Source organism: Suricata suricatta, chromosome 6 (genome assembly GCF_006229205.1).
Source record: "Suricata suricatta isolate VVHF042 chromosome 6, meerkat_22Aug2017_6uvM2_HiC, whole genome shotgun sequence".
Classification (NCBI taxonomy): Eukaryota; Metazoa; Chordata; class Mammalia; order Carnivora; family Herpestidae; genus Suricata; species Suricata suricatta.
In genome coordinates, this window is record NC_043705.1 from 106,539,867 (window position 1) to 106,555,208 (window position 15,342).

General features: G+C 51.1%; 1 protein-coding gene and 1 long non-coding RNA gene across 12 annotated transcripts in view; one reads left to right on the top strand and one right to left on the bottom strand.

The window, feature by feature from the left end:
- TNIP1 (TNFAIP3 interacting protein 1) overlaps positions 1-15,342 on the top strand; it is a 51,706-nt gene that overhangs the window by 35,547 nt on the left and 817 nt on the right. For 6 of the 11 annotated variants that reach the window (XM_029943010.1, XM_029943019.1, XM_029943013.1 and 3 more), the window contains 9 exons: positions 2,497-2,586; positions 4,514-4,579; positions 4,731-4,862; positions 7,296-7,424; positions 9,842-9,973; positions 11,007-11,132; positions 11,624-11,689; positions 12,238-12,429; positions 13,464-13,554. In XM_029943010.1, coding sequence (XP_029798870.1) covers positions 2,497-2,586; positions 4,514-4,579; positions 4,731-4,862; positions 7,296-7,424; positions 9,842-9,973; positions 11,007-11,132; positions 11,624-11,689; positions 12,238-12,429; positions 13,464-13,554 — 1,024 coding nt within the window. Of the gene's footprint in view, positions 1-2,496; positions 2,587-4,513; positions 4,580-4,730; positions 4,863-7,295; positions 7,425-9,841; positions 9,974-11,006; positions 11,133-11,623; positions 11,690-12,237; positions 12,430-13,463; positions 13,555-15,185; positions 15,267-15,342 lie in introns of those variants that run through there. The other 5 variants (XM_029943016.1, XM_029943015.1, XM_029943017.1 and 2 more) reach the window with 4 other exon arrangements.
- On the bottom strand, positions 4,782-9,024 carry LOC115294951. The gene is made up of 2 exons (XR_003910232.1): positions 8,903-9,024; positions 4,782-5,056 (listed from the first exon to the last, which is right to left on the bottom strand). It is a non-coding gene; the product is annotated as an uncharacterized LOC115294951 (long non-coding RNA).

Consider the following 15,342-nt stretch of genomic DNA (forward strand, 5'->3'; position numbering starts at 1 on the left):
GTGACATGATGCCTGTAAAGCAGGTGTGGCACCGGGCTCTTGGGAAACAGCGAAATTAGCTGCTGCTTTTAATGGCCACTTTGGTGCCAGTAGCCTGGTAGGCTGACTCTTCTTTTTTCTCTAAGTTTACTTATATATTTTGAGAGAGGGGCAGAGCAAGAGGTAGAGAGAGAGAATCCCAAACAGCCTCCACACTGGCAGCGCCAAGCCTGAGGCAGGGCTTGAACTCACCAACCAGGAGATCATGACCTGAGCTGAAACCGAGTGAGAGGCCTAACTGACTGAGCCACCCAGATGCCCCCAACTCTTCTTTGTAGATGTTAAGGGTGAACCTTCCCCCCCCACCCCCGCCGAAGATGCTGTCCCCTCTTGCTCCTTGCCCCGTGAGGACACAGCAGACTTTTAGGGGCTGGCCCATCTCTTAAAGGTGATCGTCCTTGGAGGGCTTCCCCCAGCCTGCTGCCCTTCTTCCCCAGTTCTGTAGTATGCTGGCAGGCATTAGCCTGCAGGGGGCACTTCAGCCTCACTAGTCCTGCATTCAGGGACACCCCAACCTCCCTACAGCCATGGGAGAGGGCAGAGGGGTGGGAAGGCAGGGCATAGAGAGAATGTGGACAGCAGTCCCAGGACAAATGCTGACAAGCCCACGGGTGTTAGACGGGGGCCTCCAGAGCCCATCTTGTGTGATCTCCCTCATACCAGGGAGAATGTGTGGGTCTCAGCCTCCTGCAGAGCCTTGGAGGTAGAGACAGTACTCCACTGCTCACCTCAGCATTTCCTATCTAAAACAATTGTTTTTTAACTTCTAGAGAACTTTAGATTTACCTAAAACCAGTTGCAAAAGTGGTCCAGAGAACTCCTGTGTCTCCGTATCAAGTTACATAACCACGGTTCAATGATCAAAACTAAAAAATAAACATTAACTAAACTACAGACTTTGTTCAGATTTCACCGGTTACCTGATTACGTCCTCTTTCTTACTTTCTGTGCTGCCACTAGGAGTGCAGGATCCTACGCTGCACTTGGCTGTCACACTCAGTTTCCTCCAGTCTGTGACAGTTCCCAGCTGCACCTTGTCTTTCACGCTCCTGACGCTTCTGACTTAACACCAGCCAGTTATTTTGTAACGTATGTCTCAGGGTGGGTTTAAGCGATGGTTTCTCGTGATCAGATTAAGAGTGTGGATTTGCACAAGAACGCCCCAGGAGTGGCACCATGCCCTGCGTGGTGCATCATGTCAACGATATTCAATATCCGTGTATCTCACTACTGTCAACACTGACTGCTGGGCAAAGGGGGCATGTGTCGGTTTCTCTGTAATACAGGGACTGATTTTCCCTTTGTGGCTAATAAATCCTCTGCAGAATCAGTGCAGAGCCTGATGTGGGGCTCAAACCCATGACCTGAGCCAAAATCAAGAGATGGACGCTTAACCAACTGAGCCACTCAGGTGCCCCAATAAATACTTATATTTGAGGAGAAACTTTAAGTCTGCACATCTCCTATTTCTCCTTACACTTCTCACCAATTTTGGTATGCTCTGGTGGGTCTCACCTGCAGCAATCATCATTACTGTCGTGTCCTCACAGAGATTTTGACTTGTCTCCTTCCTCTATACTCAGTAATTGGAATTCTTCTGTAAGGAAGAGTTGCCCCTTCTCCCCCACTTATTTTACTTATTCAGCTGTCTCTTTCTCCCAGTTTGGATCAGGGCATATATTTTATTCTTTGGGATATAATCCAGTACCATTGTGATTTATATTTTTGTTCAAATAGTTCCAGCATTGGCCACAGGAAGGTCTTTCAAGTTGTCTCTTTTGCGCATTAGACATGCCCTTCTTCCTATAATTATTATCAAGCACTTTCTTCCCTTATGGCACAAGATATTCCAAGATGTCCTTATAGTTTCCTTGCTTCTGGAATCAACCACTTCTCCAAGGAACCCTATTTCTTTTTGTTAGAGAATGGCAATTAGAAACCAAGATCTGGGCCCCGGGTGTGCTCATTACCACTGGAGTGTCATGGCTGTAGGCCTCTCAGAGGACACAGCTAGGAAACACATGCACAGGTACTAAGCATGCATACACATACATCTCTATTTCTGTATCTTTCTGAAAAGGTCTTTAAGTAAACATTTTATAAAATGTTAAAACATCTATGGTTCTTCCCTTCCAGGTCAGAAGGTGTTTGGTTGATGTATGTTGGGGGAGCAGAGGGGAGGGAAGGTGGCAGTGCCTTAGAGACAGAGTCTGAGCAGGGACAGAAGTGGCCATGGGAAGGGGAGCGGAGGGCAGGAGGGCAAGGGAGGAGGAATGGTGATCTTGACAGACTTTACAAAGCAGGCTTAGTCTTGGCAGGGATGTGTAGGTATCCTGGCCAGTGAGTGGATTAGAAAGGTAGGAGAACCAGGGCTGGGTCCCTGGGTACAATGCACTGAGTGAGTGACAGAATAGTTCCTCAAGGCTTTGCTGAAGGCTCCTCTGTGTTTCCCCCCAGGCTTGTGTGACAGCAGGTAAGATCCCAGAGGTCGGGGCCTTGGGTGCTTCCGAAAAGAAGGTGAAGATGCTGGAGCAGCAGCGCACTGAGGTAGGTGACCTGGGGTGGGTGGGGGCGAGATGGGGTAGGGGCGGTCAGGGGAGACCTTCTTCCCCTCCTGGGACGGGCTTATCAGCACAAAGGCCCTCCTGGGCCCCCGTCTTATCTCACATCTCCATGGCGAGATGCCATGGTGACCCCTGAACCATCTGCACATGGGAGAGATCTGCCTTGTCCTGGGCTCTTGTTTCTTGATCAGTTCCCCTGCTTACAGTGGTCACTCTGAAGATGTGGCATTTGAGGCTCGGCCTAAAATTGTCGGTGGCAGGGAGTGGGGGTTGTTTAGGCAGGTTCCCCTGGTAAGCCCTGGATGGTGGGAGGAGGTTGTGATAAAGTAGGGAAGTTGCAGCATCAGGAATGGGGAGCGTGGGGTTCCTGTCACCATGTAGCCAGTTCAGGAAGGGACTGTCACAGAAGGAGCGGATCTGAAGCCTTCTTACAGCCCTGCTTCTAACAGGCTGGAGGTCTCCAAAATTGAGGCTATGCCCTCGTGTCTCATGCATGTCCCTCCTCCACCCCCACCCCAGGCCAGTATTTCCAGACTGGAGGCCGAAGCCGGTTCCTGTCTGTTCTCTTAGCCTCTCCTCTCCACACAGCCCAGGTTCTTTTCCAGATTCCTGGGCCTCGCTGCCCTCCTGGGCCTCCAGCACATTTGAAGGTCAGGCCTCTATCAGTCTTTTGCTTATGTGCCTATCAATTTTAATTTTCTTTTTGTATCGCTGTAAAGTATTTGTTCTGATTATAAAAGTAATATCACCCTTATTCAAACAATATTGAGAACCTCACCGCCTAAACATGCCCACAGTTGGCAACAGTCCTACTGTTGTATTATGTTGTTCTATTATGTACTTACCAGTTTATAATCTGTTTTTAAAAATAAGTAGAAAAATGGAGCGCCTGGGTGGCTCAGTTGGTTAAGGGTCCGACTTTGGCTCAGGTCATGATCTCACAGTTTCTGAGTTCAAGCCCCACATCAGGCTCTGTGCTGACAGCTCAGAGCCTGGAGCCTGCTTCAGATTCTGTGTCTTCCTCTATCCCTGCCCTTCCTCTGCTTGCTCGTGTGCTCTCTGTCTCTGTCTCTCTCTCTCTGTCTCTCTCTCTCTTGAAAATAAATGTTTAAAACAATTTTTTTAAATAAGCAGAAAAAATTATATTTTATATACTTCACCTCAGATTACTATTTTTCTTTTTTCCTTTGAAATTAACTATATCTTTGAGGGTATTTATTTTTGTATAAAACATATTTCTCCAATTCTGAGTACTCTTTATCATATGTTACTGTGTCTGAAATTGGGATACCGTTTCCCATTGTTTTTTGTGTTTAATGATGTAGGATTGTTTTTCTTCCCTGAGGAGTTGTTCTCTCGCATACGGCAAATCATTTAGCGTCATCTTAGAAACAAGGCAGTGTATTAGGGGCCTGATTTTCTTACCGGCTGCACAGCACCTCATTTTCCGTTTGTGCTAGAATTTTCTTAACCTACCTCCTCTGCGTAGGTGGTCTTCTAGAGTTTGCTGTGAGACACACATTGCTGAGGCAGCCAGCCTGGTACTTATGTGCTTCCATACTTGTGCAAGGGCATCTTTATTCTGAAAGCATCAAGCACACATTTCTCTGAAAATGAAACGGCAGGTTAAGGAAAACAAGAACGTGAAGCTTGATGCTACACACGGTTGCACATGTGTTCCGTAATTGTACCCCCAAATTATATAATGCTCCTTTGCTGTTAGTCCTGCTAAATGGGCAAGGACAAAGTATAGTAGTTGGTAAAGTTTCCTCCTTGGGGAACCCTGAATTTCCGAGAAGGGAGGGTTTGAGGCAGTGTCTGTGGCCGCCGTCCACTGCTGGTCTGCGTAGAGTGGTCCCTCTTTGTTCCTTTGCTGCCTATCTCCTGCTAACTTCAGTCTCTCCCCACAGCTGCTTGAAGTGAACAAACAGTGGGACCAGCATTTCCGGTCTATGAAGCAGCAGTATGAGCAGAAGGTACTGGGGAGTCATGGGAACTCAGGGCTGAACCCCAGGTTCCTGGCTGTGGTGTTGGGGTCTCCTGCCTGCTGCTTCCTTCTCAGGAGCTCTGTACCTGAGAGGTTCACCCCTTTTCTCACGCACTCCCCCTCTTTGCCTTTGAACCCAGATCACCGAGCTGCGCCAGAAGCTGGCGGACCTACAGAAGCAGGTGACTGACCTGGAGGCTGAGCGGGAGCAGAAGCAGCGTGACTTTGACCGAAAGCTCCTCCTGGCCAAGTCCAAGATTGAAATGGAGGAGGCAAGTTGACTGCAGGTCCCCACAGCTTCCACTTGGGAGGCCACTCTCCCCACCTCATTAGCCGAGAACTCCATCAAGTAAATGGGCTGGGGGCTGGAGTTGGGAGACCTGGAGGCTCCATCTCTGCCTCCAGTGCTCAGAGCTATGTGGCCATCGGCAAAAGCACTTTCCTCTGTTGTGCCTCGGTTTCCCATCTGAAAAGTGAGGAGATTGGATTAGCTATTGCTTTCTATATTTTCTTGTTTTCGTGCAGAAGTGCTTTTTTAAAAAAATTTATTTTGAGAGTGTGGGGAGGGGCAGAGGGAGAGAGAGAATCCCAAGTAGGATCTGCACACCAGCGAAGAGCCCAATACGGGGCTCAAACTCACAAACCATGAGTTCATGACCTGAGCCAAAATCTGATGCTTAACCAACTCAGCCACCCAGGCACCCGCCAGCCGAAGAGCCTTTTGTTCACTTAAGATCTTATGGACGAGGCAGTCGTACAGGAAGCACAGAGTGGATTGAGAGAGATACACGCAGACTGCTCTGGTATACTTGATGGGGCTGGGCTGCTGTTTAGGGTAGTGATGGCTGTTGGTGGGCGGGGCAGCTAAGACATCAGGCAGGGCCTCCTTCACGCATCGAGTGACTTCTCAGCACAGTGTGCGCTTGGCACTGTGCTGGGCACAGAGAGTCTGCGGTGAACAGACCAGTCCTGCCCTTGGTGGGAAAGAAATGCTAAACAGTTCATTACAGAAGCAAATAAATAGAGGTGTATTAAAATACCGCAGGGAGTTACAGGGATCGGGGAGACCAGGAGCAATAGTATCTGGCCGGTCAATGTGTGGCTGACAGCAGCTGAGGCGCTCCAGGATCCTGGGACAGCTTAAAGAGGAAAGGCCAATTGACCCCCAGACTCTCAGAAGATCGTTTCGATATCACAGTGTCCTCCTGCTCACAGGGACTGGGCACAGGCAGCTTTTGCCTGGCTTAGACGTTTTCAACACGAATTGCATTTCAGAGTTCCCTGTGTCAGCATGTGACACCCAGGGGCTTTAGCTGAGGGGTCCACCTGCCTCAATGACCAGCCATTGCCTTGACTGTATGTGTTAGGGAGGACACTGCCAGTCTTTTCTCCAAATGCAGTCACGTCTGTGACTGTCAGCCAGACCCCTGGCTCTTTGGTCCCTTCCCCCAGCTTGTATCAGTAGGCGAAATAAGTCCCTGGCATGGGTCATTCCCCCCCTTAGCTGGGGGTAGGTGGGATGTCGCAGGACAGGGCATGGCCCTGTGATAAGGACGAGTGGTGATAGAGGCATTGCTAACCGTGGTGCATCTCAGGTAGGAATCCAGAACCCCTCCCACGAGCTCTGCCCAACGCTGCCCTCCCTGATCTCTGGCTGACCTCCCCTATTTCAAGCACTTCCCTTTGACTTCCAAAGGCAGAGGGAGCCCTGAAATTAGGAGACCTGGGTTCTGGTCCCAGCTCACTGTGTGTGGCCTTCGGTGAGTCCCCTCCCTTCCCTGGACATTCATTTCCCATCACACAAAGGGGCTAAGGTTTGGTGCTCTCTAAAGGCCAAGCCAGCTGTGGCCCTCTGCAGTGAAGGAGCCTTCCTTTTTCCGTAGTAGGTGCAGGAGCAGCACTTCCACCTGGAAGCCTTCCCTGCTTTCTTCTCAGCTGTGATGCCCTTTCTTTTAACCTTACAGTACTTTGTTTCTCTGTGGAGGAGTGCTCTCTGCATTTTATGATACATTTCTTTAAGTGTTCTCTCTCTAGCCTTAGAGACTGTAAGAACTAAAAGGTCTTTTAGAGATTCTCAGTGGTTTATCACTTTCTGTGTATCATAGAAGACCCCTGTGTGACTCTTGTGGACACTATGGCTTTTCTCCCTAGAAAATTGCACAATATTGCGGCCCGTTTTGGGGCTCACACACCTGACCCCCATCTGTGACTCACATTAAGAATCCCCCTACCTGGCGTGTCTGGATGGCTCAGTCAGTTAAGCATCTGACTTCAGCTCAGGTCATGATCTCACGGTCTATGAGTTCAAGCCCCTCATCTGGCTCTCTGCTGTCAGCACAGAGCCTACTTCAGATTCTCTGTCCAACCCCCTCTCTCCCCCTCCCCTGCTAACATTTTCTCCCTCCACTCTTTAAATAAACAAAAAAGAACCCCTTACCCATGGCAGATAGGTGAACATAGACCAGAGAGTACTGTGACAGTGGCCAAGGTCTAAGCTTGTTGGCAGAGGAGCTGGTGTCAGAACCCAGGGTCTTTCACTCAACTGAACTGCCTTTTCCTTGGGGACAGGACCTTACGGGCACCACAGTGTCTTGCATGGTGCCTTCACACGAGCATTGCGGGCATTGCTGAGGGAGCGGCAGAGAGGAGGCATGGGTGGGCCTCCCAGAGGGGTTCCCGGCTTACCAACCCTGTGTCCCCTGCAGACTGACAAGGAGCAGCTGACAGCAGAGGCCAAGGAGCTGCGCCAGAAGGTCAAGTACCTGCAGGATCAGCTGAGCCCACTCACCCGGCAGCGGGAGTACCAGGAAAAGGAGATCCAGCGGCTCAACAAGGTGGGCACTCTGGGCAGGCAGGCCTTCCTGAGCCCAGCTGCAACATCCCCTCCACCGCCAGTACCCCAACCCTCCAGTCAGGAGGGGTGACTCCTGGGTCAGCGAGCTGTTGCTGAGGGCCTCGGTGCAGCCTCATGGCTCCCACTGTCCCTGCCTTTCCCTCCCCACATGCCCAGTGGCCAGCCCTGGATGTGCCTGTGCTTGCTCCCACCTCAAGGCCCTTGGACGTGCCCTTTCCTCACAGGGTACCTCCCGCTCATCGCTTATTGTTCAGGCTCAGTTTTAACACCATTTCCTCCGCAAGGCCTCCCTGGAGTCTCCAGGTCCTCCTGTTCTGTGTTCCTAAAGCACCAGAACTTTCTTCCATTCCCCTTCTTGCCTCTTTTTGCAATTGCCTGTTTAATGATCTGTCTCCCGGAGGGGGGAGGTGCTCACCTTTGCCAGCATATATGTGCCCCCAGCACCTAGCACCAAGTGCAAGGTCAGGACATGGCTGCTCAAAGAGGTAGCTGAGCATAGCCCGAGGGTTCCTGCCCTTGAAAATTGGGATCCAGGGGGTGCAGTGCCTGGGTGGAGGCTGCTTCGGGCCAAGGTGAGTGGGCAGGGGTCAGGCTGGGTGAGGGGGCTGGCTCTGGTTTTAGCTTAGCCACTCCAGCCTCTCTGAGTCTCAGTTGTCATCCAAACCCTGGCTCGACTCCTTTGAGGGCCACCCACCTTTCAGCACGTGGGTTAAAGGAGTGCACGGACCAGAGGAAGCATTGAAGCCCTTCTTTTCGGAGGAGACAAGTTCTCCAAAGACCTGGAGGTGTCTCTGTTTCATCTTTTCCTCCTTACCTGGCTGATACATTTCCCTCCTGCTGCCTGACCGTGCTCACAGTGGCTCTGGCATGAGTTTGGCCCCAGCCTTGTTAGAGTAACCCTTTCCATTTGGTTTTGGAGTTTGATAAGCATTGATTGTGCCAAGTCTAAGGAACCTTGGGACCTGTTCTCAGAGGAAAGAATGACCTGTCCTGAATTGGGGGACTTGGGGGTTTAAATCCGGGCACAGCATTGTACACAGTGGTGGATCACAGAGATGACTCACGCGGGATCACTGCTTTCCAAGTTTCCCTGGCATAGCTGGGGACAGAGACACAGGTGTGGGTGACTGATGCAAGGCAAATGGTGTGCTTTGCTTATGACCTCAGGCAAGTCTCTCCCTGTCCCTGGACCTCAGTCTTCTCATAGAGGCAGATGGAGGGGCGCCTGGGTGGCTTTGTCAAACGTCTGACTTAGACTCAGGTCATGATCTCATGGCCTGTGAGTTCAAGCCTCACATCAGGTTCTGTGCTGACAGCCCAGATTCTGTGTCTCTGTCTCTCTCTGTTCCTCCCCTGCTCATGCCCATTCTCATTCTGTCTCTCAAAAATAAATGTCAAAAAATTAAAAAATAGTAAAATATAGGCAGGTGGAGTAGGAGGATACAGTGGAGTCATTACCTCCCTTTGCAGCATCCTGGGCATACTCTGGCTCAGCGGATTCCTCGGGTTTCTGAAGAGTCAAGGAGACTGAGTGGGGGCCCAAGTCCAAGTTGGGGGAAGTCTTCTTTACCTCCCCACTGTCTAGGGAGGCACTGTGGGCACTGCTAATGCATGGCGAGCGGAAGCCCTGATGACGCAGGGGCTAAGTGCAGGTGGCAGTGAGAGTGGCTGGCGTTGAACAGGGTTCCCGAGTTCTCAAGTAACATGTTAACCAAGCTGAGGGAGAAAGTCAGTTAATAGAGACCTTTATAAGAAGGTTGGAGCACACTGTTTACATGAAGGAAAGTATTTTGTAAGCATGGTAGAATAAGGGTGCTTTTTTTTTTTTAATTTTCAAAATGTTCTTTGGTGATGTTTCAGCCCATTATCAGGCTCAGAAAGGCAAAATATTAAATAAGTCAAAATTAAAATCCAGTCTAATTTAACTACAGAAGAGTTGGGGACAGAAAGGTTGGCTTAGTAGCCAGGGATTTGGGAAGCTGAAAAGTCTAAGGGCAGGGCAGTTTCGAGGACATGGAACTTAATATTCTGTCTAGGTCTGGGTGCTAGGAATTGGGCTGCACCTTCCCAGGGAAGGAGAGATGAGGACCCCCTTTTAGCCTGCTCTTGTGAGCTGTGTGACTTTGGACAGATCACTTCAGGTTTCTGAACCTTAGTTTTCACATCTTTCCAGAGGGAGTGATGGTCATAGTCTTTTCTTCCTAGGACTATGGAGAGGATCCAGTGAAATGATGTGTGTATAGCATAAATGAATAGGGTAGCATTTACTCAGTGGTACTGGGGGGGCCATTATTGTCACTCTTATCAGGAAGGGGGTCACCGAAGATGACGTCTCCAAGGGGTCCTGACTTCCAGGACTCCTGCTGATGGGCTCGTCTCCTGTCTTCCCGATTCCAGGCCCTAGAGGAAGCACTGAGCATCCAAGCCTCCCCCTCCTCTCCACCAGCTGCATTTGGGGGCCCAGAAGGAGCTGGTGGCCTCTTAAAGAAACAGGAGCTTGTCATGCAGAACGAATTGCTGAAACAGCAGGTGAGCCCAGGAGGTGGAGGTCAGGTAGGGGCGGTGCTGAGTGGGGAGCTGGAGCACTCCTGTGGACCCAGGAGGGGCTTGGAATCACCTGGAAGATGTAATTAGTAGTCCACATTCTGGCTAATGGCCCGGACCCCTGTCTGGTTCTCAGTCTGTCCTTCCCAGCACTGTATCCTTAACTAGGTCACTCCACTGCCGCCTTTTTGATTTAACCATCTCTGTACCCGAGCTGTGCTATTATTTATGTAGTATTTTAAAAATAAATTTTAAATACAGTACTTTCAATAAGTGTATTTGGAAAGGAACTTTATGACGATAGTATAAATGAAAAATGCTTTATTATTTGCCACCAATAGAAAGTAACTGTAAGCAATAAATACAGTAAAAGCAAAACAGTGTTCTTAACCTCGAGCTGGATAACCTTGCCTACTAAGGACTCTGAACTCGAGTCCTCTTCGAGGGAAAGGAAGGGAAATTAGTAAATACTAGAAAGGTGTTGAAGACATGTTAGCATAAACACATTTTCTCCCTGCGGGGCACAGAAGGACTGAAAGGGAATTGGAAAGAATAGAGCTCTCCCACATGTTTCTCTTGGATGCTGTGATTTAGAGGCTCCTAAACTGTCTCTAACCCAGACAGCGTCTCACTGGTCTGCAGTGGGATATGAAACTGCAGGCGCCCGCAGAGCCTTGGGAGAGCCCTGTGAGTCCTCTCCTCTCAGAGCCGGGAGACCAACTCCAGTCTTGTACCCACGCTCCGGGCCCGTGACTGCGCCTTAGAGGGGGATTGTACTAGTTGGGGGCGTGTGACCCCCCTCCTTTTTTTTTTTAGGCCACAGGTACCTTATTTAAATAAAGCCTGTGTTGAAGCCCAGAATATAAAATAGACGGGCCCAGAGCCTCTCTCTCTGAAGTGGGGGTTGGGAAGCCAGAGGTGCACTCATTCCCCTTCTCACGATGACTGTGAGGGGGGTGAGCAGTCTGAGCCCCTTCTCACCCCCTACTCCACCGTCCTCCCCTCCATTCCCCTGCAGGTGAAGATCTTTGAGGAAGACTTCCAGAGGGAGCGCAGTGATCGAGAACGAATGAATGAGGAGAAGGAAGAGCTGAAGAAGCAGGTGGAGAAACTACAGGCCCAGGTCACCCTGTCCAATGCCCAGGTGGGAACAGCTGGACGGAGGGAGGGACAACTGGTCTGTCCTCCTGGGGCAGGGAAGGGGGGTGTGGAAGGTCCCTGGTGAGACTGGAAGTCAGGACACCCACTGGTTTTCTCCCAGCTCTGCTACCAAAGTTGCACACCTCAACAAGTCCCTTCCTGTCTCTGACCTCTAACTCTGGCCTCCACAGTCAGAGCCACTTCCTCTGTCACAGAATGGAAGTAAAGAACACTAACAGGAAAGCAGAGCAATGGGAGGCCCACATGAGCTCTCCTGACCTGTGTTCAGACCACCCATGGAGACCAGGCCTCACCTGTAGCCACCGACCTGGGCTCTGCTCTGCCCTATGGGGGCCTTCCCCTCCGCCCCCCCCACCCCCCGACCCTTCATTGCGGCTGAGCCAGGTGGGCAGCCGAGAGTGGCTTAGACCCTGGGTCCCAACCTAGCCAAGGAGCCCCTGCACCAAGTCTTCTCTCCCTCCCTCCTTCTCTCAGCTCAAAGCATTCAAAGATGAGGAGAAGACAAAAGAAGCCCTCAAACAGCAGAAGAGGAAAGCAAAGGTGAGAAGCCTTGAGGGAGGAAGCAGCACTTACCTCATCTTTCCTTCTTCAGGGACCTATAGTCTGAGGGGAGAGGCAGTGTTTGCTCAGGTGTCCAACACGTTAATGAGGTGATGCAGGGAGAGCACTTACAACAACACTCTGTACAGAGTCAGTGCTCAGGACACCTTAGATGTCATCATTGTTATTCTGTGTCCCGTACCAGCTTCCCATACCCATGTACCAGCCATCTGTGTCCCAGGTACCAGCCTTCTGTGCCCATGTACACCAGCTTCCCGTACACATATAGTAGTCACCTGTGTTCGTGTACCAGCCATCTGTGTCCAGATACCAGCCTTCTGTGATTATACACCCAGTCATCTGTGCCCAGGTACCAGCTTCCCATACCCATAAACCAGCCATCTGTGTCCATGTACTAGCCGTCAGTTCGCATCTCCCAGCCTTCAGCAAACTAAGATTCTGGATATAGAAAGGGAGATGAGACCAGTGCCACTGGCGACGGCCCATGCAGCCTACTGTGCAGAGTCAGACATGAGCATTTCTTACAGGCCTCAGCGGAGCGCTACCACATGGAGCCCCACCCAGAGCACCTCTGTGGGGCCTATCCGTATGCCTACGCACCCATGCCAGCCATGGTCCCACACCACGGCTTTGAGGACTGGTCCCAGATCCGCTACCCTCCACCCGCCATGGCCATGGAACACCCACCCCCACTCCCCAACTCACGCCTCTTCCATCTGGTGAGTCTGCGCCCCTCCTTCACTCCAGGACACACCCAGAGGCCACCCTACACCCCTTCCAGAAGGGCAGGGTCAAGTGAGGGGGTCAAAGAGCCTGCACACTTGGCTCTTTGCTGAACAGCACTGTGGCGTACAGGCAGATTTCCAGAGCCTGGTGGGACTCCCCAGCCCGAAGCTGCTCAGGGTCACTGTTTTTAATAGAAAGGCTCAGAAGTCAGGACAGGAAGGAGGGCTCCCTCCAGCTAAGCAGGCCAAAGGTATCACAGTTTGAGTTTGACTTTTTCTTAGAACTTGCGCATGTAACCGGATACCAGGTCCTCACCGTGCATTCTCTCCTTTGCTTTTCCTTCTCTTTTCCCCTTTTCAATTGCCCTTCCTTCCCCTCCCCCCACTTCCACGCTCTTCTTTCTTTCCTTTTCCCTGCTTATCATTCTCCAAAGAGCTGCCATCATCTAGCGTACTGTCTCCATCCTTCTGCCACAGTCCTGCTCAGGCATCACTTCTCCTGCCTGAATGAGGACATGACCTCCTGTCTAGCAGGCCTTCTCACTCCTCCTGCTATGCCCAGTCCTTACACATCTTTAAACCCTAGAGTCTAGTGTGGGCCTTAAGAGTCTGGCTCTGGGCTTATATAGAGACCTAAATCTGAAGCTTCGCCACTTCATTTTTTTTTAAGGGAGTATTTATTTTTATTTTAAGAGAGAGAGTGGGGGCGGGGTGGGGAGGTGCAGAGAGACACTGGGCTCAATCTCACCACCAGGGGATCATGGCCTGAAATCAGGAGTCAGATGCTTAACCAACTGAGCCACTCAGGCACCCCATTGACCACTTTCTTAGCTAGATGACCTTCGACACGTTTCTTACCCCCTCTGAGCCTCAGGTTTCCTTACCTGTAAAACGGACACGGCAGCCTGGGTGGTTGTGAGGGTTGAGCTGCGTTAGATGCATGCATGTTGAGTGCCGCGCTGGCGGGGTAGCTGCTGCCGTACCTGGTGAGCACGGTTACCGATTACTAAGCACCGGCTCTGTTGTAGCCAGAGTACACCTGGCGGCCACCCTGTGGAGGGATGCGGAATCAGAGCTCCCAAGTGATGGACTCGCCCACGGCCAGGCCTGTGGGACCAGGTGAGTGTGAGCTGGTATGGGGTGCTGTCTTCCCCATGGGCAGAGAACTTCTTACAGGTGGGCCCCACTTTGGGGATGACATCACCACCTTCTGATCTTGGTGGAAGAGAGGCCTCACTTTCCAGAATGGTGTTGTGAGGGTGGGAGGTGACTGCAGGGTGAGGAGACTGAAGTCATTCATTCATTCGAGCGTGGTATCTCAACGCCTGGCTCTGTGCTAGGTGCTAGGGAAGCTGAGGGAGTAGAAACAGGTACAGTCTCTGCTCCTCCGGAGCTTACTGTCTAGGGAGGCTTACTGTCTAGGGAGAGAGACCAAAAGGAATAATATGCGCACCAGAGAAATCACACAGATGGGCCTTCAGTTGCACTCAGGTGCCCTAAAGGAAGAAGAGCAGGTAACAGGAGCCTGACCTGGACTGGGGGCAGTGAGGTTTGAGTTGAGCCCCTCAGAATGCATGGTGTTAATTAGGTGAAGAGGTGATGGTGCAGCATGTTCTTGCAGAAAAATGATAAATACATAGGCCTCAGTGGGAGGGAGGGAGGAAGCAGACTGAGGAGCCGAAGACTGGAGGAGGCAAGAACAAGGGGTGGAAGGAGAGACCGGCGAGGCAAGGTCCGGAGGAAGACAAGTCCAGCCCGTGCAGGGATGTGCGGACCATGGCAGGGTGCTGGTCTTTATTCTAACAATGATGTGGATTCCATGGACATGCTTATTTATTATTATTTTTTTAATGTTTATTTATTTTTGAGAGAGAGTGCGAGTAGGGAACGGGCAGAGAGAGAGGGCAATACAGAATCCGAAGCAGGCTCCAGGCTCTGAGCTGTCAGCACAGAGCCTGATGCGAGGCTCGAACCCATGACCTGAGCCAAAGTTGAATGCCCAACTGACTGAGCACCCAGGTACTCCTCCTTGGACATGTTTGAAGTACAGTGGCATGACAGATTACATTTGCATTTTGTTTTGTTTTTAATTTATTTGAGACAGGGTGGGGAGAGAGGGGCAGAGGGAGAGAGAGAGAATCTCAAGAAGGCACCATGTTCAGTTTGAAGCCTGACACGGGGCTTGATCTCTCACCCCTGGGATCGTGGCCCAAGCTGAAATGAAGAGTCGGACTCTCAACCAGCTGAGCCAGCCAGGTACCCCTAGAGTTGCATTTTGAAAAGCTCCATCAGGTCATGGCATTTGCCATAAACCGTTGAGGACTAGAGATTTGCTCACTAGTCACAGGAAGACTTCGGGTTCTTAGTGACAGCCTTTACTTTCTACAAGGCCAAGTCCTTCCCGGCACAAAGAGCTGCTGTCTAAGGGTTGTGGCTGTGCAGAGACAGAGTGCCCCTCACAGAAGGTGCCCTTCACGGGGACAGCAGCCTGGCATGGAGGCAGCGTGGTTCGGGTGACATAGGAGTTGGGAGGAGGCATTGCACTAGTCAGCCATTGGCTCATGGTTCCCCACAGAGTCCCAGAGGCTGCTGTGATGGGGGGCAAGTGGGCCGGGCTGCCTCTTCTCCCAGAACTTCTCTGCCTCTGGGATCTGGAGCCAGACTGGCTAAGCTCAAACACATCCTAGATCTGGAACTTCAGGCATATTTTTTAAAAACCTCTCTGTGCCCCTATTTCCTCCTCCCTAAAGGGCTAATAATCTGCTTCACTGGGCTGGACAAGGACTGAGTGACAGATGGATCTGAAGTACTAGCCCAGGGCCTGGCACTCAGTAAGCTCTAGCTGTTACATTCCTCGTTCCTTACTGGTTTCCGTAGGCCTTTGGAACCTACTGTAGGCCATCATCT